The 21,767-nt window shown below is 38.8% G+C and overlaps 1 protein-coding gene across 4 annotated transcripts in view; it reads right to left on the bottom strand.

Annotated features, from left to right (window-relative positions):
* Positions 1-21,767, bottom strand: part of ctdp1 (CTD (carboxy-terminal domain, RNA polymerase II, polypeptide A) phosphatase, subunit 1) — a 243,775-nt gene that overhangs the window by 139,097 nt on the left and 82,911 nt on the right. For all 4 annotated transcript variants that reach the window (XM_066674468.1, XM_066674472.1, XM_066674473.1 and 1 more), the window contains exons 4-5: positions 16,130-16,258; positions 5,241-5,391 (exon numbers count right to left, since the gene is read on the bottom strand). In XM_066674468.1, coding sequence (XP_066530565.1) covers positions 5,241-5,391; positions 16,130-16,258 — 280 coding nt within the window. The remainder of the gene's footprint in view (positions 1-5,240; positions 5,392-16,129; positions 16,259-21,767) is intronic.

Raw genomic sequence — 21,767 nt, 5'->3', positions numbered from 1 at the left:
ATTTTGCTACAAACCTAGCGGTGTGCAATCATAAAGTTATAATTGTAGGAGATTTCAATATCCATTTTGAGAAGGAAAGTGACCCACTAAAAAAGGCATTTACCTCAATCTTAGACTCTATTGGTATTACTCAAAATGTAACAGGGCCTACACACTACTGCAGCCACACTTTAGACTTAGTTCTGACACTAGGTCTTAACATTGACAAAATTAATATCTTACCGCAATCCTCAGCAATCTCCGATCATTACTTAATTTCATATGAGCTACGTTTTAGCCATAATATATGTAAGAGCCCTCGCTATTCTACAAGGCGTATAATAAAACCATCTACTGCCCTACAATTTATAGAAAACCTACCAGAACTATCGACCCCAGTTCCAACTCCATCAGACCCAATGGACCTAGATGTACTAACTGATTGCCTAGGTAGCACCACTTAAACATAAAAGTATAAGACAGAAAAAGCTCGCACCATGGTATAATGATAAGACCCGTACTTTAAAACAAACATGAAAACTAGAACGGAAATGGCGATCAACCAAGCTTGAAGTGTTCCATTCTGCCTGGAAGGACAGCCTTATAGAGTATAGAAATGCCCTCACTAAAGCTCGCTCAGCATATCTGGCCTCGCTGATCTCCCATAATAAAAATAATCCGAGAGCACTGTTTAGTGTGTTTTCTAGAATTACAAAAAATCAAGCAGGTTCTGAACAACTAATTCCAGCAACTCTCACCAGTAAAGATTTTATGGACTTTTTTAATAATAAAATTGAGAATATTAGACAACAAACTCAAGCCACAGGATCAAATCCATCCTGGCTGCCACCCGATGTGAATGATATAAAACATAATATAACTGTAAAAGAAAGACTTGAAACCTTTTACCCACTCCCACAATTAGAACTAGAGAAGATTATCACCTCCGCAAACTGTACAACTTGCACACTTGATGCAATTCCCACAAAGTTGCTCAAAGAAGTACTACCAGCTATTATTGATCCTCTTTTAACTATAGTAAACTCATCCCTTAGTCTGGGCCATGTACCCAAAGCTTTTAAACTAGCAGTTATTAAACCTATGATCAAGAAACCAAATCTTGATGCTAGTACACTGTCTAATTACAGGCCTATTTCTAATTTGCCATTTCTGTCCAAGATCTTAGAAAGAGTTGTGGCCCAAAAACTTAGTTCATATCTACATAAGAATCATATATATGAAAAATTCCAATCTGGATTCAGGCAACAGCATAGTACAGAGACAGCTCTAGTCAAGATAACAAATGATCTTCTTTTTGCCTCTGATCAGGGCCACGTATCCCTGTTGGTGCTTCTTGACCTAAGCGCAGCCTTCGATACAATAGACCACAATGTTCTCATATAAAGGTTAGAAAACATGGTTGGAATCACAGGGACAGCCCTAATATTGGTTCAAATCTTACTTAACGGAACGTTATCAATTCGTAAAAGTAAACAATCTAAATTCAAATTATTCTAAAGTAAGATTTGGAATTCCACAAGGCTCTATTTTAGGACCATTATTATTTACATTATACATGTTACCGCTAGGCACAGTTATAAGAAACCATGTCATTAACTTTCACTGTTACGCAGACGACACACAATTGTATATTTCAGCCAAGCCCGATGACAAACACAGATTAAAGAAAATAGAGGACTGTGTAAAAGACGTGAAAGGCTGGATGTTGCGTAACTTCCTCCTTCTAAACAGCAACAAAACAGAGGTCCTGCTTTTGGGTCCAAAAGTGGCAAGAAATAAATTATCAGATTTAATTTTAAATCTAGCTGACTTTCCAGTTAAACCTGGTTCAGCAGCAAAAAATCTTGGTGTCATAATTGACCCGGATTTATCATTTGATCAACACATAGGTAGTATCACTAGGACAGCTTTTTTACATCTTCGCAATATTGCTAAGATTAGAAATGCCTTATCCCTTCAGGACGCAGAAACATTAGTACATGCCTTTATTACTTCAAGGCTTGACTACTGTAACGCACTACTGTCAGGATGCACCAGCAGCAATTTAAGAAAACTTCAACTAGTTCAAAATGCTGCAGCTAGGGTCCTCACTAAAACTAGAAAATTTGAACATATCAGCCCAGTTTTATCATCACTTCATTGGCTGCCTGTTAAATTCCGCATTGACTACAAAATTTTGTTATTAACATATAAAGCTCTACATGGGCTTGCTCCTGAATATCTTCAAGATACAATTTCCTATTATGAGCCTCCACGTTCACTCAGATCACAGAATACTGGATTTTTAATTGTTCCCAGAATTCAGAAGGCCTCAGCTGGGGGAAGAGCCTTTTCTTATAAAGCCCCCAGACTCTGGAATGATCTTCCAGAAAATGTTCGGGACTCAGACACAGTCGCAATCTTCAAACCTAGGCTAAAAACACAGTTCATGGACACAGGGAATTATAGTAAACTGAGACGCTGGTGCTGTCGTCCCGCCGCTTCTCGCGATCACTCAGGTTTGTTGACGGTGGAGCGGAGGGATGCCAGTGTTTCAGGATGCTCCAGTGTCTGTGTGTCCTCCTGGTTCTCTCCTTTTAGTTAAAGTTGTCATAGTCAGATCTGCCGGAGTCATTAGCCACACTCTGGAAATTTTCATATTTTCTACTTTACAAACACAAAACAGTTCAAAACTAATTCCATCCCTTTACATCTTTCCGAGTAAACAACTGCCCACCTGTCTGTCTAGACACTGATGGATGACTGTCGAGACCCTCCTCCACGCTTCAGACCAGCTGCCCATGCTCCAGCAACCACCAAGTGCCTTGAAGCTGTCCCTACACTGAAGTTCTCATGGACTACTAACTATCATCACCAGTAGATTGACCAGAGGAGGATGGGTCACCCCTTGTGAGCCTTGGTTCCTCCCAAGGTTTCTTCCTCAGCTGGGGGAGTTTTTCCTTGCCAACTGTCGCCCCTGGCTTGCTCACTTGAGGGTTTTACATTTGTTTTTACATTTCATGTCAAATCTTTGTCTTACTGGAATTCTGTGAAGCTGCTTTGTGACAACATCAGTTGTGAAAAGCGCTATATAAATAAATTTGATTTGATTTGATTTGACATATGAATAAAAATACTAAATAAAAAGATTTGGGGCAATTTTACATAGATTTTTTTGTCTTATGTTTGCTTGATCATTACATGCCTTTCTCTCCTGCAAGAATCCTGAATTCTGCTCTGGAACCGAGCATACTGTTACTGTCTGTTAGTAGTCCAACAACATTAGTTCTCCTCTCACCTTTATTCTGGGTTTAGTCTTATTTTTTCCCCCTAATACTGCTGGGCGATATATCGATATATTAAAATACAGAACAGAGCGAGATATGGAGTGAGGCTATATTGCTTATATTGATATTTTAAGTTTTTAAAAGTCTAAATCTTGCACTGGGCCATTCTCAGCTTGTCGGCTTCACTCTGCTCACAACCCTACCCCCACCCGCGTTCTCTCTCTCTCTCTCTCTTTCTCACACACACGCACACAAAATGGCACAGAGCGTGAAAAAGAACAACAGCAGTTTGGTTGTATGTAAATTGTTTGGAATTTACTGGTCAGATGAGTAGAAATGGCTATCTGCAGGGAATGCTGTAAGGAGGTAGTATTAAAATTTGTTAGTACTCCCAGCTTATTTCACCACTTACAACAGCAGCACAAACTCCTGTATTAAGCTGTTAAACTCCAAGGTGCTGCTGCTACTGTTCTGAAGTATTCACATCCCAGGACAGTTCCCCTAAACCGGTTCAGACAGCATTGCAAGCTTCATTAGCTAACTCTGTGCCTTACGAAAAGTATGAAGTGGCATGGTATTACTAAAGCAGTAGTTAACTACATAGCAAAGGTATGCTCCCCGTCTCTACAGTAGAGAAAAAAGGGCTCCAAAAGGCTGATTAAAACTCCTGACCCACAATACCCTTTGTCCAGTCACAATTTGTTTGCAAGAGAAGCACTGCCCAACATGTACATTTAAGTCAGACAGACCCTTTCCAAAAGGCTTGCCAGAGTTAAACATTTTGCCTTGACAGCAGATATATGGTCAAATCGCACCTGTGAGCCATATTTGAGCATGACTATTCTCTTTATTGAAGATTGGGAGATTAAAATGCCTGTCTGCAGATGAACTATTTCCCAGAAATACACACATACAAAATACACAAATACATACAAAAAAACATAAAATGTTTTTCTGGCATCTTTTTTGCTTTGCTTTACAACTGAAATTTTTTCAATGTACAATTACGGGAAAAAGTTAATGAAAACCTTTGTCTTTATGGACATTTGATTTTCATTTGAATGTTGAAATATGAGGTTGAACTAACAAAAAAAAAACAATGTTCTGTTTATAAAATGTTCATGAAACATGTTTTCACATTATTTTTCACAACATATATCACCATTCAACTAAAATACATCGAGAAATGATTTTTTTTGTCCATATCTCCCAGCCCTACTGATGACTGAAGGATGGAATTATTCTTTTTTTTCCATTCAGTCTGTCTACATGTGTTGTTATTTGCACAAAGTACTAGATGTACAGGAGTAAACACAGAAGGAAGGCCTTCAGTGAAATCTGCTTCAGAGGAAACTGACATTTTAAAGAACAAACCAACTTTATGCTATTTTTGCTCTGTATGTTTTCTGTTTACAGTTTAATAGCACAGCTATGAGTCTTTTGTTATGCAGGAAAATAACATTATTTTATTTAAGGAGCATTATTATTTAATATATGCCAATAGTTTATTTTTGAGCAATGTCTCATGTACATCTACATCTGAATGTTAATAAAAGTTCCTGTGTGACATTTGGGACATAGAGCTTTGACTCAAGTGCCTTTTTGTTATTATCTCATGAGAAGAAAAATATCGAGATATATATCCTATATCGCCACTCAGCTAAAAAAAAATATCGAGTTATTATTTTTAGTCCATATCGCCCAGCTCTATCCCCTAGACACCACTTTTTTTTCTTAAACTTTATTTTGATAAACTGTTTACGCACTTTTCATTATAACATGTTCTGCCTACGTTTTATGTCTTAATGAGCTGGCCATAACAGCCAATAAAAGTTTTACTGCTCTGCAGTATATATATAACATCTAGATGAGTCAGTGGCCTAACTGTTCTATTTTGCTTCAGGGCTGGCACAGGAATCCATGTAGAGATATATGAATGCATCAAGTCCACAAAATAATTAGCAAATATCTTACCTGCAATTGTATGTGCATAGAGGCGACTCCCAAATGTAAAGACATGTAACTCATACATCTTGGCAATCTTCTCCAGGAATTCTTTGCAATATGGCCTAAGCCGTGTATGTAGCATTGGCTCCCCTCTCCCCAATTGGAAATGGAATATTCCCTATGATATTGTAAAGGAAATTAACAAATCATTAGAAGGGAATAACTACTAAAGCAGCCATCAATATGATGAATCCATTTATGCTTTCATTAGAGATGGACCAGTAAGTTTTGTGAGGCAATCGACACTTGTGACCTGAGCAAGTTTTGATTTTTTAATGAAGTGGCTTTCAGATGCCACAGCAAACAGCTAAACTCAAACAAAAATGGTTAAAATGAGCTGATTATTAAGAATATTTAAAAGAATTCATAAAATATACGCAAAGCTAACTCAAATATTTTTTACGTCAGTCATACACCACAGTGTTTCTTTTTAATTTTCAATAACACATTCCACCTTTTACCTTGTGAATGGTATTATTATTTTGAGGGCTCACAAAATAAACTATGAAAGAGTTAGGATACAATCAATGTAAAAACAAAGCTAATCTGGACTACATCTGTCTTGCCCATGAAACCGCTGTGTTTATAATCGATATCAAGGGATCCACTATCTCAGAGGTTCTAAATTATACAAAGATGGCACTGCCCTTGCTGTCAGGAAAATAAGGGGAATATATGTCTGCTGTTTATAATTGTAATGGGGGTGTGATTTATTTTTAATCATTTTCTTTTTCATACATTGCTTCTCTATAAATCAATGTGACCTACCTGCTGGCAACTCATTTGATTTGTGCATTTACATTATGCTTTAAGGCCTTTTCACACAGAGTACGGATGCAATTTTTAATGTAGAACTTGATGTGAATGTGGAACAAAGACTGACGTGCTTTTGTCTCAGTGCTCTAAAAATCACAGGATGCTTTAAAAAAAGAAGTGGATTCACTGAGTAGGAGCAATGATGAATTTATCATTTTACTTTAAGTACTGCAATTAAGCACCTGCAACGGAATCCCGCTCTAGTCTCCAGAAAAACATGTGTTTCTGAAGGTCACTGGGGGACTTTGAGGCTCTGCTTCTGTGTGTTCCTCGTATTTGAATAAAAATATTTCAGCTAAAAGTCTGAATCTTAATATGGGGGTGGGACTTAATTTAATACTCCATTCCCTATAAATGCTGTATAAGCACATTAATGTAAATAGACTACTTTGCATTGCAATTTAAAAGATCCACATGACATTTCAGTCAGGTTAATGTGGCTTTCTTCACTTCTTTACATATTTACAAAATTATCAGCACACTAAATGAGGAAAATCAAAGTGTTACCATCTATCACTAGGGGAATGGCAGCTATAAACTGATTATACTTTACTAAATGTGCCTTCCGCATTTGACCCATCAGTGGCAGTGAACGCACACACACCCACACAGAGTATAAAGGGAAGAAAATGAAGAGAAACGAAACAGAAATGGGAAGGGGTAGGACTGATACCTGACAATTAAACAAGGTAACCCATGCTCAATTACCCCTTCAATGTCATGAGAGAAAGAATGTCACTAAAAATTAAATCTAATACTTCGGATAACACCCAAGGGGATTAACCCAAGTAAATAAACTTGCAAAAAACAATTGTTTTGCACAAATACCAATATTGGCACAGTGTTAGAGAGCACAGATACCATAGGTGTGTTGGAAATGGACTATTGCCTACATGTAGTACACAGGGCACTTTTCGGGACACACCCCATGAAGCAGATAGTGATGCACTGATCAGCTCAAAATTGAGCAAAAGAAAACAAAGACAAGAGAGTTTCCCAAAAAAAAGGGAGGGACAAGATGAGACAAAAGAAATTAAAGATAGAACACAACTTATTTCTAATTATTTATTTATACCAAAAAAATGGTAAAGAAAAGAGAATATTGAATCCCAAGAGAAAAACCAAAGGGAAAGCTCTGGTGGAGAAGAAGAAGATAGAGAGACCCAGGAGAAAACTCAAGAGCCTTTACCAAATTACCGGCCAGACTTGCACGGCACTCTGAAAAGAGAAACCCAAGACTGAGCACTGAGGTGTGTGTTGGCTTCCCTTAAGTAGGAGTAGCCCAGGTGGAACCAATTGCCCCAAATTAAGGGTGTCTCTGTCTCCCTCTAGTGACTGGGGGTGGCTTAGCAGGCAGGCTCGCCCCAGCCTCAGGCAGACCCCTTACAGGACCCCCCTTCCTAGGAACAACACCTGACGTTCCCAAACCCGCAACACGATCATGTCTGAAGTCCCGAATGAGCTTGGGGTCCAGGATGTGACGAGCCGGAACCCATGAGCGATCTTCCGATCCATATCCCTCCTAGTCCACAAGGTACTGGGTGGAGCCTTGGACCCGACGCGAATCCAAAATGCGTCGGACAGTGTACGCCGGTGAACCAGCTACCATGCGTGGAGCCGGGGGATTACAGGTAGAGGCAAGGGTACTGCAAAGTACAGGCTTCAAGCATGAAACATGGAATGTGGGGTTGATACGCATGGAATGAGGGAGAAGCAAACAATAAGAGACCGGGTTCACTCTGCGGAGGTTCTTGAAAGGACCCACATAATGCGGAGCCAACTTCCGGGATTCAACATGGAGGGGTAAATCTTTGGTGGATAACCAGACCTGCTGGCCTGGCCGGAAGGTGGGCCCAAGTTGTCTTCTCTTGTCTGCTGCTTTGTTTTGGACTGTTTAGGCAGCCCGGAGAGCAATTCTGGCTTTCTGCCATGCCCGACAGCATCGTCGAACAAATTGCTCAGCAGCTGGGACTCCTGCATCAACCTCCTGCTCTGGAAATATTGGAGGGTCATAACCAAACTGGCACTCAAAAGGACACATACGCAGGGAAGAGTGCCATAAAGTATTGTGGGCATACTCCGCCCAGATCAGGTGATCAGCCCAGGAAGACGGATTGGAGGAGACAAGGCACCGGAGGGTACGTTCTAGGTCTTGATTGACCCTTTCTGTTTGGCTGTTAGACTGCGGATGAAAACCCGATGATAGACTCACAGAGGCTCCTAGTAGTTGGCAAAAGGCCTTCCAAAACCTGCTAGCAAACTGGGGGCCCCGATCAGAGACCAAATCAGTGGGGAACCCATGGACCCTGACCATGTGCTGTAGCACCAGTTTGGCAGTTTCCTTGGCTGATGGGAGCTTGGGAATGCCACAAATTTACAGGCTTTAGAGAACCTGTCGACTATGACTAATATCACAGTGTTGCCCTGGGATTTGGGCAAACCAAGGAGAGGTGGGACCATGGATGTGAAGGTATAGGAAGTGGGTGGAGTAAGCCTGTTGGTCGTGTTCTGGGCTCTTTATTTCGGGCACACGTCTGACATAGGACCGGACATTTCGTTCCATGTTAGGCCACCGAAATTGTCTCTGCAAAAACTTCAGGGTACGGATAAACCCTGGATGTGCAGTAAAAGGAGACGCATGTCCCCATTGTAGAACCTCTGGTCGGACTGAAGTGTGGATAGAGCCGCTCTGCCCAACAGGCATAAGGTGATGAGAAAAGAATGTGCAAGGGTGCAGTTTTTGGTCAGCTCCAGAACGCTGTGATAACACTGCTCCAACTCCTATATCCGAAGCATCTACTTCAACCAAAAAAGGGAGATCAGGATCTGGTAGTTGTAATACTGGAGCAGTGACCAGGCGATGTTTAAGCTCCTCAAAATCCTTCTGTGCTGCTTCAGTCCATAGATACCTCCCTGTGTCTTTTCTTGTTAGGGAGGTTAATGGAGCAGCCACAGTACTAAAATATCTGATGAAACGGCGAAAGAAATTAGTGAAGCCCAGAAAGTGCTGAACTTGTTTGAGAGAAGTGGGGCGTGGCCATTCAGAAACTGCTTTGATCTTAGCTGGATCCATGCGTAGTTGGCCCTTGGATACAACAAATCCAAGGAAAGACACAGATGAAGCATTGAACAGAGACTTCTTGAGTTTCACATAGAGATGGTTCTCTAGGAGTAGCTGAAGGACTCTTCTCACATGAAGTATTTGCAAAACCTACTTTTGTGTACTCCTCCGTGGATTTTTGTCCAATTTTCTTGAGCTTGGTGTCAAAATGTTCGCAGGAGTCTGTAGCTTAATAATTATCAATAAAAATGTGAAATTTCGATTCAAGATGGCCGCCATATGCAAATGAACCTTTTCGGCTTATTTTATGTTTTACTTAAAAATCTATAACAAATTCATGCTTTACTCAAATGTGTTTACATTTCATATTCCACTTTCAGACATGATTCTGAGGTAGCACGTCAAAGGAGAAGCCAATATTCATATAGGGGGCGCTGTAAATGCTTTAAGTTTATATCTCAGCATCCGTAAGGCGGATTGGACCGCCGCTTGGCACGCTGCTTCTATGGGCAAGGCTGTAGAGGGAAAATTAAGGACAACTCGATTCGGGCAAAATTGTGATCGTCATCGACCAATCAGCTGTCAGCAGCTGTTTGACAACCTTAATAAGGTCCAATCATCATGGGATTTGACTGGTATGTCCCTGGGAGGCCTCCCTAAGAGCAGAAAAATTGTCATAACGATAGCCACTAGGGGGCGCTATATCAAGAAAATATTATATATCTCTGTGAAAATTAAGCATATTGACACACAGTTTGCTTCATTTTATACTCTGCAGAGGGCCTAACAACTTTGTAATTGCAAATGTTGTCAAAAAATGCTTCGTTTTTTCTCAATTTTAAATTGTTCAAAATTGAAGCTTTTCGAACTAGTCCGTGGAATTTTGCGATATTCCCAAACAGTTGACCTTGTTGGAATCTGCAGAGTCTGTAGGTAAATAATTATGAAAAAAAGTTCAACATTTGGACAAACTTTTGTTGTAATAAAACAATTAATTGAAGCGTTTGGAGCTTTAAACATTCTTTTAGTTATAACTCAAACAAATTAAGTCTAATCAAGACCAACCATGACAGACGTATGTATGGTCCTACCCTGAAGAAGTATGTACAATATGATCAACATTTACCAAAAGGGGGCGCTACAATTGGACAAAAACTGATTTAATTGGCTTTTTTATGTTATAGCGCCATCTAGGAATGCAGTGGCACACCAACTTAATTATGACATCTGCTCCTCAGTCTGATCAAGCATGTGAAGTTTTAAAATTTTTTCGGAAAGCGTTTTTGAGATATAGGGGTATATTAGTGTACAGATATAGCATATATTTGACTTGTGGAGTACATGCTAGATCTCTCTTATTGTGAGGGGCCTGTAAGCTACATAGTAATAAAAGTGCAACCATTTTTTCATTCATTCATTCATTCATTATCTGTAACCGCTTATCCAGTTCAGGGTCGCGGTGGGTCCAGAGCCTACCTGGAATCATTGGGCGCAAGGCAACAATTTTTTGATCAGTATTAAAGTTCGGATCCTTAGGATTCAGCTAATACCAAATATGTCCATGTTAGGTAAATATCCACATAGGATTACACGCTCAAATGTTTCTGCATTCATGGCAGAGCTAAATATATGTGAAAGTAGTTATTTCTCACCAGCAGATGGCAGTCTAAAACTATACATTGTGCTGTTGAACTACAGTGGCTCTGAGACATTATGCAAAATGCAATGTGGAGCAAAGACCATAAGGCCCAGAAACACCTCCCTTGGCAGCAACATCCAGCAGGTGTGAAATGACTCAGCCAAGGAAAATGACACTCTTTGGCCAGATGGTGGCGCTATAGCAAAGGGAAAAGCATTGAGGTCTATATCTCCTACACCATAAGGCCTATAGATGAAATCTTTTTTTTTTCCCTTATTCCTTGGCTTTAGACAAACTAATTTGCTATTGGATCATTTAGCTCAGCCCACTTAGATTTTGAGCTAATTTGCATAATTTGCAAAATATACTTTTGTCAATAAGTCTTTGAATTTTTGACCAATTCCCTTGAGCTTGGTGCCAAAACGTTCACATGCGTCTGACCCCAGGTAATTATAGAACGAATGTTGACATTTTGATTCAAGTTGGCCGCCATATGTAAATGAACCTCTTCAGCTCACAGGTTTTACTTGAACATCTTTAACTCCTTCATACTTTACTCAAATGGGTTCAAATTTCAGATTTTACTTATAGAAATGCTTTTAAAGGTAGCATGTCAGCGATGTAGGCCTATTGCTTCCAAACAGGCCTGTTAAGCGAGAACCCCGTTAATTGCCGCTTGTGGCTATATTCATTATTATTTTTCTCGGCTAAAACTCATTCTGGAGCAAAGACCGTAAGGCCCAGAGCCACCAAAATTTAAGGCAAGGTACAGCTGAGGTGCAATTAGAGAACTATGGAAAATTATACCTATTGGCCTGAAGGTGGCGCTCTAGCAATACCAAACGCGTTTATGTCCATATCTCCTAAACCGTATAACTTAGAAACAAAATTATTTTTGTCTCTGATTCCTTGCATCTTATTGTATCTAAAATGTGTCAAAACTTGGCTCCGCCCACAATAAATTTGAGTTAAAATTGATAAATTGTAAAATTTACTTTTGTGAACTAGTCCCTGGATTTTAGTCCATTTCCCTAGAACTTGATACCAAAATCTTCACAGGTGTTCGAAAGTCAGGAATTCTCCAAAAAATTTTGAAATTTCGATTCAAAATGGCCGCCATATGCAAATGAACCTCTTCGGCTTTTCATATGTTTTACTTAAAAGTTCATAATAATTTCATACTTAACTCAAATGTGTTCAAATTTCTTATTACACTTTCAGACATGATTCTGAGGTACCATGTCAAAGGAGGAGCCAATATTCATATAGGGGGCGCTCTAAATGCTACAAATTTATAACTCAACATACGTAATTCAGATCGGAACCCCCTTTGGCATGCTGCTTCTATCTGCAAGGCTATAAGTGGAAATTTAAGAACAACGCGATTCGGGCAAAATTGTCATCGTCATCGGCCAATTAGGTTTCAGCAGCTGTTTGACAACCTTAACAAGGTCCAATCATTATGAGAATTGACTCATATGTCCCTGGTGGCACTTCCTAAGTGCACAAAAATGTACGTAACGATAGCCAATAGGGGGCGCTATATTAAGAATATTGTATATTTCTCAGCAAAAATTAAGCATATTGACACGCAGTTTTCTTCATTGTATACTCTGCACAGGGCCTAACAACTTTGTAATTGCAAGTGTTGTCAAAAAATGCATCATCATTTCTCAATAACCAGTTGTTCAGAATTAAACTTTTTTTATACTAGTCTCTGGATTTTCACTCTGTTCCCAAACAATTGACCTTGTTGGAATCTGCAGAGTCTGTTGATCAATAATTATCAAAAAAAGTTCAACATTTAGTCAAACCAGTGCCACAATAAATTAATAAATTGAGCCATGCTGTGATTTATTAATTATTTCAGCTATAGCTTAAACAAACTAAGCCCAATCAAGACCAAACCTGACATAACTATTTAGAGCCTTACCCTGAAGCATTGTGTATAATATGACTCAAATCTACCAAAAGGTGACGCTACAATTAGACTTTAATTTGTTATATGCTGTTTTTGTGTTCATGCTGGATTTCTATTATTGGGAGGGGCCTATAAGCCACATGGTGATGAAAGTTTAACATTTTATTGATAACTATTAAAGTTCAGGTCCCTAGGAATCCGCTGATACCACATATGTCCATGTTAGTTACATATTCACAGAGCAGTAGACGATTAAAAAGTGTGTGTGTGCATTTCTAACGAACTCCTCTGCAGCTCCATGAGTCAAAAGTACACGCTTTCACCAGCAGGTGGCACTCTAAGACCAAATATTGCTTTGTTCAACTACATTCATGAAATCCTATTCATCTGCACAAGTGAAAGGTCATAACATATGAACATAAATATTTATCATAATTGAAACCAGCACTCACCGGTCATAACACACACATGTCACATCTCACATGTCTTTTGCTAAACATTATAACAACATCTACAACAATATCTTACACCCAAATTTCCCTTGTTTGGCCAAACAGGCTCATGCTCCCAAAGGCCTCATTGTTGGCTGAGACTGTCAAAGTGCTCTGATGTGGCTTATCCATGCTAGGACCCGCCATTGCCGCTTGCGGCTATATTCATTATTTGATATTACAATTAATAAACCAGTTGTGTGATAAAAACAATCCTTGGTTATTTGTGTGGTCGACTCAAAATGTTCTCTCTAAGCAGCTCAGCAGGACTCAGGAGGACTCAGGTCATATTCTGAAGTAATTTTACACAGCAAAAAGACGACAAACAGCAGTAACTGGCACTATGTTGAATGATAGTTTTGATGATTTTTGGAGAATTGGAGAAACTTTTGGAATCAACTCAGTTTCTAACACTTTCTGAAGTGAACATTTCTACATGTATCACATGTGGAAATAATATGTACTTCCAGCATAGAGTGGATTAACCATACCTCCTAACAGCCTAACACTCTCCTTTTATTTATGGGTCTGGTATTGTCCTGGGGAAAAGAGCAGTTTTGGGAACAGAGAGAGGATAGGACACATGTATTGAGTTGCCTGGAGCAGAGCCCCACACACACAAAATCCTTGTGATTTTTTTTTTCTGTTTTCAAATAAGAAATCGGATTATTGTTCAACTCTTGTTTTCCATTTTCCCATTTTAAAATGAAACTCAATTGACCAATCAGTCAATCAATCAAAAATTATTTATATAGCACTTTTCACAACAGAAAGTTGTCCCAAAGCAGCTTTGAAGAGACCCAGTTCCAAGCCTCCTATGAGCAAGCCAAGGGCAAGGGCAATGAAAAACTCCCTCAGCGCACGTTTTTTTCTCGCTCAGAATGTGACATGACCTAAATGCCGCTTTCGATAAGATAGACCACAATAAAGGTTAGAAAATATGATTGGAATCACAGAGACAGCCCTATCGTAGTTCAAATCTTACTTAATGGAATGTTAAGAATTTCTAAATGTAAAAAATGTATATTCCAATTATTCAAAAGTAAGATTCGGAATTCCCCAAGGCTCTATTTTAGGACCATTGTTATTTACATTGTACATGTTATGGTTAGGCACAGTTATAAGTAACCATGTAATAAACTTCCTGTGTTATGTAGACAATACGCAGTTGTACATATCAGCCAAGCCTGATGACAAATACAGATTTAAGAATATCGAGGACTGTGTAAAAGTCATGAAAGGTTGGATGTTTGAGGTTTTTGTTTTTCTGACTATGAACCAGTCTTTTTTTTTTGTTTTTTTTTTTCTTTGCCAATGCAAGCCACCACAACCGGTGCCATAAGCTGAGTGCCTACCATAGCTCAGAAGCCTACCATAAGATGTCCCCATTACAGTGTACTGTCCCTTCACCTATCTCAAGCGCTGAGGAATTCATCACCGTTTCCATCTAATCTTTGAGAATGTTGAACTACAAAGAGGAAATGGAAGAAAGACTGGCAAGCAGATGCCCTATGAGATTTTAAAGGTCTTCCTGTTTGCCTTTCAAAAAGTTACTACACTGGCTATGGAAACCTATTTTTTTATATTATGTCCAGACACAGAAAAAATCCAGCGTTTTATTTAGCAATATTAATTCCGTTCTGAACCCACCACTCCGTTAGCATGCTGATAACACTAGTTCAGTCTAATTTTAAACCTTTCCACAATACAGAGTTGCCCTCTTAAAGGTGTCTAATGACATTTTGCTTGCTGTTGACAAAGAAAAATATGCAATCCTAGCATATTTAGCCATAACTTACTTATTCAACAACATGGACAGTGCTAAGCTTGTTTATGTCATATTTTTGTGATAGGATGTTCACAATAAATGTAGATATTTCTTCCTCTATTTCGACCGTCCACTGTGGAGTTCCTCAAAGGTATATTTTAGGCTCTGTATTAATATGATTATATATACACTTCTGCTAGGAAATATTATTAGGAAATATGATATTAAATTTCATTGTTATGCCGATGACTCCCAGCTGTATATACCTCTGTGGCCTAAAGATCTTTACTCTTTTAAACACCTGAATGAGTGTCCGCCTGAAATTAAGTGTTGGTTGGCAAACAGTTGGTCAGTGAAGTTAAAACTAAAGTTATCTTTCTTGGCGAACAAATTGAATATAGTAGTATTTGTCCCTGACCTCATGTTTGATATCAAATGAACTCTGTTGTCAAAAGTAAATTTTTTAATCTAAGATCCATTAGATTATATCCATTCTGTTGCCACAGGACATGGAGAAAATAACTTGCTTGGTTACAGCTAGTAGAAAATGCAGTGGCACTCCTGATCCAGACTTCCCTTCACTGTAACTACTAGGATCTAATTTAAATATTTTTTATTTGTTTTTAAGTCATTGAATAGGTCTGCTCCATCTTACATAAGATATCTGCTCAAAATCTGTCCTTCCTCCAGCTATTTGAGGTCATTCAATCAGCTGCTGCTCTCTGTGTCACGGCCTCAGCTGAAGCTCAAAGTTGTACAAGACGTTGCAGTTGCAGCAGTGGCACAGCCTACCTCTGGATATGAGGTCTGCACCTTCTTTACCTGATTTTAAAACTAGGCTAATAACCTTACTCTCAGGTTGCCTTCTTCCCATCTGGTTCATCTTTTACTGACCCCTTGGTAAGTAACCACAGCATACAGGGAAACACCCCACAAGATCTTCTGTTTTGAAGATGATCTTACCTGGTCATAATACCATCACAATTTGACCCTTGTCAAAATCACTCAGGATTTTTAGCTTGCCCAATTTTTGAGTTTTCAACACCTCAACTGCAAGCAGTGATTGTTCACTTGCTGTAGTGATTGTATCACATCGGCTGTCAACTGTTTTAAAGTTATGGCTGATCAGTGTATTTTCATTTACACATATCTAATCTTACCTTGTTGGACTTGCGATGGCAATGCTGCTCTGTAGTATGAATCAGAGTCTGGTCCAGATCTACCATGAGCACCAATTTCCTGTTTTTGTGAAGCCTTTTCTGATCCTCTCTGCCAAGCTGCTCTGCCTGCTACTCTCAAACACAGAGACACAAAATGAAAACTTAATGACATATACCCTATACAGCAATTGGCCATAACATTAAAATTTCAATATTTGTTTTCCTTTTTTTTTTTTTTAAATCAACTGCACATAACACACAGGGGGGCCTTTTAGTTCTGAGGTCAACAGCTGATCTGTATAATTACATCTTCATCTTAACCAGTTCATAACAGTGCAACACACACTAACACCACCATGACACATCAGTATCATTGACACACCACACAGAATGTGCTCCTATATGATAAAGGAGCTAATGAAATGGATAATGATTATTTGAGTAGAACATTTTCAACAGGTTTTTCAAATCATTTAACATATTTCTTTGTAAGCATTAATTTTACTTTCAAATGTATAGGATGGCAGTCTATTTCCTTTTCTACTAATTTATTTTTAGCCCTTGAAAAAGCACAGTATATTAACCCAAACACACCACAATAGCAAAACAACACTAACATTTATCTTTTTTTTTTTTTTGCTAAGTTAACAGAACATGAAGAACCCTGTGTCTACATTTTATTAGTCCAGACACTGGAAAAAAAAAAAAAACTTGAGAAAAAACTATGCATCCATTTCACAGAGTGGACTCTAAATAGTTGTATGACCTAAACTTTTGCCTCTGTTGTGCAGTCTAAACTGATTTTGGATGATTGGAGTTTTGTAGGTGGGTCCAGTCTGAGTTCAACTCAGTTCAGTTAATGAAAGAGTATGAACAGAAATTCCAGCCAGAGACCCATTTCCATGTTTGTCTTAGCAAGTTCATGAAGCTTTAGTCAAGTGCAACAATACTCGATGCCATGTCCTGTGCTTGAAAGAAGCCTCAAGAAGCTCAAGCTTAGCAAGAATACAAGCTTAAGATCCCGGTCTGTGAACATCTAGGACAGATGTGCCTGAGGTTCACCAAAGTACAGAGATCCTGTGCCTGATAACACCCAGGCAGAGAGGATATGGCAAATATTTCATGGGCACAACCCATATACTCAGCTCTACTGCTCATCCCACAAATGCATGTTCCTGACAAATGTGTCACCATTTAAAAGGGAAATTAACAGGCTTTCCAATGGTATGAGAAACCTTGTCTTTCTTCACTGCTGCTAGCTGCCAGCTATCACTGCCATTCTAACGTGCCTGAGGTCTGAAGGAGCATATATGTTCATCAGCTAGATGCATGCTACTACTGCAACTACTGCAATCTACCTTGCTTGGCTGAGGAGCTGCTCTATGACTACCTGTCTGTATTTCTACTGATAACTTTCTTGACTGTAGTGCCTGCCAACTGAGGGAGCCTGTTTTTTCCCAGCTGCTCAACGCTATTTATTGCTGGTGACTAATTCTTACTACTTATATTGGTGCAGATCTGTACCCCTGTGCTGTTTGTTTATCTTATTGTGCTCTTTACTTTGTACAGTACTTGCATAATCACTTGGGGTTCTTGAAAAGTAGAATTCATTGTTTTTGTTATTATCATTCAAATTAATTAATTCAAGTTTTTAGATGCAAAGCACCTCAAGGAACAGGCTTGTCAGTCAGTCACTCTTAGCATAAAATTCTCCACAAAATGGTGCCCCTTATTCACATAAAAGTAACAAAGAGGAATTAAATGTATCTGTTAATGTTTGTAGTGTCACTGTGTATATCATTACACAGGCTGTATCTTGTGTGCTTCAGAATTTCAGTATTACAGTGAAAGGATGAAAAAGTTTTTTGTAAAAAGTTCCTGTCTAAAAGATGGTAATGCAAGTGGCTTAGGCCTACGCTCATGAATTCCTGAAATAATTAAATTCTGATTAAGCTCCTTTTGTCAATAAGTGTCTAAATCCATATGTGGTAAATATATCTTTCCTTCTACCAGAGACTTGAAGTTTGAGGATGCAAATACATTAACAACTGTTGTTCTGTCACAACTCCTTAACATATTTTTTTTCCTTCTTCTTTAGACACTATCTAGAAAACAAAAAAAGGTTCCATTTCCAAAATTAAACTGCATCTTCTACTTCTATAAGTTTCTATCTGTGAGCCAAACCAGTACTTTAAACAAGAGAACCAATCAGGTTCTACCAATAGATTAATGTGGACAGACCTAAGAGCCCTCGCTGGAGAAAACCTAACAATCGTTTCACTATGGTAAAGAAGAACAAGACCACAAAAATCATTTAAAAACCATTGCTAGAACCTAATCCATTCTAAATCTAACAGTTAACCCATGCAGTGATTAGAGTGCAGGTGTAATTTGATCCCTTTTCTTAGAAGTCATATTCCACTCATACCAGAATTGCACACAGTAACACTGTCACATCAGTGTCACTGCAGTGCAAGAGCCACCACCCAAATCATACCTGCTCTATGATGGTCCTGTGGGGGTCCTGACCATTGAAAAACTGTGTTAATCTGGGCAAACAACCTATGTAGAGCAATCGATTGACTACACTTTGTAATTACAGAACTACAAAGTGCTCCTCTATGGTCAGTGGAGCTGAGAGAATGGACAGTGAGTCTAAAAACAAGTAGGTGGTCATCATGTTATGGTTGATCGATGTACGTGATCACATATTGAAAACAAGAGCAATGAGAAACTAGCCTAGTTTAGCTGGGCCGCCATTAGCCATATAGCCATTGTTACAAAGGTTTCTCTGTAACACAGAATTTTGGTAAACATTACACGTTAACAAAGGTTCTTACAAAAAACTGAGTCTTATTATCAAAACACCTGCCAGATCCACCTGAGACAGTGATAGTTTTAAACTTTTATTATTAATTTGCTTTGTTAGCACACGGGGCAACTGAGAGAAAGGACCAGCTCAAGGCCTGAGACCTGAAGTCTGAGCCTATACAGCAACCTAAAAAATCATGTGGTTTGGAAAAAATAATGAAGGGTTGTGATGTATTTAGGAGGATAGGGAAAAGCCAGATTAATCAAGAGACTGTGAAAAGCTCAGAGGATGTGAAAAAAAACAGAAACATAATTAATGGGAAGAAAAAGGAGTATGGGAAAGAGTAATATTGCCTTGAGTATAGATAAGAACCTTTTCTAAGAAGTACACAAACTTTCTTTTAAACCTAATAGTAAAAAATGTCTGAAGGGTTAACCGGAAGCAGAAGTCCTTATATGTACATGGGGAATAAGGTACCTTTCGACTGTAATGGGATCCAACTCAGTCTATGGAGTGTGTGAAGAAGGTGGGGTAATATCCTTATCACCCCTGATTACTGTATAAAAATGAGAGCTTCAGAAATTATTTTTGCATGCCTTCCTAGACCTACCCAGGTTAATGTGTCTATATCTGTCTCTCTACCTCGCTGGGATCTAGATATTTATGTACTGACTTACATTTCTATAAGGGTCTGACTGATAAAAATTTCACAGCCTTATTTATTTTGAGTAACACCTCACTCTGCTGTTCTGGCTTTTAATATTCTGGAGACTTTGGTTTGTTTTTGTGTAAAGTTAAACAAAAAGCTGGGCAGATGTAATTTACTTGTCAGAAAGTCAATAACAGTGAGATGTGTGATATTCTTGTCATTTCTTTTTGTTAAATATATAGTAGAAAACAAAAAACTGAGTCACAGGAACATTCTCCAAAAGTACAGAAGAGACTATGATAAACAACATTCAAACAACATTCAACACATTTCTCAAGGCTCCAGAAAAACACTGAGCTGCTCACCACAGTGAATGGTGTACCCACAGTGCTGAAGAGGGACGAGTGTGTCTCAGTGCAGCTCTCAGAACTGACCCCTTGAACATGCATTTTTTAGGTCCCAAAAAGAGGACCTCTGGTCACCGCCGTAAGGTTCCAAATTTAGTTCATGAACTGGAATGTGAAATATGGCTCAACTAACAACAGACGGTGTAGTAGCGCTATCTTAAGTCCTCTCTGTAAAATACGGCTGAATTAACAGTTCCTACTCGTGCATGCACCTTTCAGCATTAGGTGTGTCAGTAAACGCATATACCTCTTCTAGGCCAACCCGGCAAATGCACCATAATGATCAGAGATTACAACATCTGCAGTTGCAATCTCGTTAAATGTGTGAACATACCACAAGTGCACCACTGTTGTCACCATAGCTCACCTGTCAACTGACTGCCTATTATTACACTGGGAAGCTTGTACTTACACATAATGCTCTAGGGTAATGGGGATTAGTTACTTCATGATCAATCTGATAGAGAGAACAGACCTCACAAACTACACGTGATGACACTGATTCCAAAAAATGTTGTGCACCCTACTGGAATCTGAATCAAGGTGATGGTAAGAATTTACATCATTTGCCTTATAAATTTAGAATGAAATACAAAGACTATGGGATGCCTTATCAATGTTGATACCAAGTTGGTAGTAACTTGAAAATCTCAGAATAAATAGTTGAAGTTTCTAAGATTAGTGAAAACTTTTCATAAGCTTCCCTGGCGCTAAAAAAAAAAAGAGTTTAAAGATTTTAAGATAGGTGGTTTCTGGACTCATAGGAGTCTGAAGATTCTGGAATTGAACTATTACTAAATAAAATAATAATAATAAATAAGTAATAATAATAGTAGTGCTGTCCACTAATAAACCAAACAAATATTTTCCTTATTTAAAAAAAGTTAGTAAGTAACCTACATTAATAAGAAAAAATTTAATTAGAAGAAACTTTAATAATGACATTAAGATTGGTAATAAGCAAGTTTAAAGAAAATGTCCTGTTATGGAGATGGAAAAATGTTAAAGACGTTGAAATTATTAATGTGACTGAAATTCCCTCCAAACAGCAAATTTGGTGTCTCCTGATTAACAGAAGTGAAAGATATTTTCAGTTTTCATTTACCAGTATTTTTAGAAAATGAAAATACCTTGAACCATCCCTTACCATTACACAAACACCTCAAATGCAGAAGAAGTAAATGCTTTGGTGGAGAATATACGGATCATTCCTCTCTTTTGCTGGAACACACAGGCAATGGCAGGAATTCTTATCTGACTGTTCAGAGAGAACCTCACTGCAGCAAATAGACACATGGATTTCACACCCAGAAGTGCTGCATGGGGGTAGAGGTTAATTACATACCAGCCTGGTAAACACACCAGTCTCTGCAGGAAGTGTCAGCAGAAAGGAAGTGACTTGCCACTGAGCTCAGTGCAGCAAAGATCAAAATTATTATCCAATGGAGGTCTGGATTTGGAACCATACTCAAAATAAAAGTGGAAAATCAAATTAAACGCTGATCCAACTTCTGTTGAAATTCCTTAAAACAAGTTAAAATAAGGCTCACTAGTGTGTGTAGCCACCATGTGCCTGTATGACCTCCTTACAAAACGCCTGGGCATGCTTCTGATGAGGCAGCGGTTCTCCTGAGGGATCTCCTCCCAGACCTGGATTAAAGCATCAGTCAACTCCTGGACAGTCTGTGGTGCAATGTGGTGTTGGTGGATGGAACAAGACATGATGTCCCAGATGTGCTCGATTGGATTCAGGTCTGGGGAACGGGCAGG

The sequence above is a fragment of the Hoplias malabaricus genome, chromosome 6, assembly GCF_029633855.1.
Source record: "Hoplias malabaricus isolate fHopMal1 chromosome 6, fHopMal1.hap1, whole genome shotgun sequence".
NCBI lineage: Eukaryota > Metazoa > Chordata > Actinopteri > Characiformes > Erythrinidae > Hoplias > Hoplias malabaricus.
The sequence above is the reverse complement of the archived record's forward strand: the minus strand, read 5'-3'. Positions and strand labels throughout refer to the sequence as shown.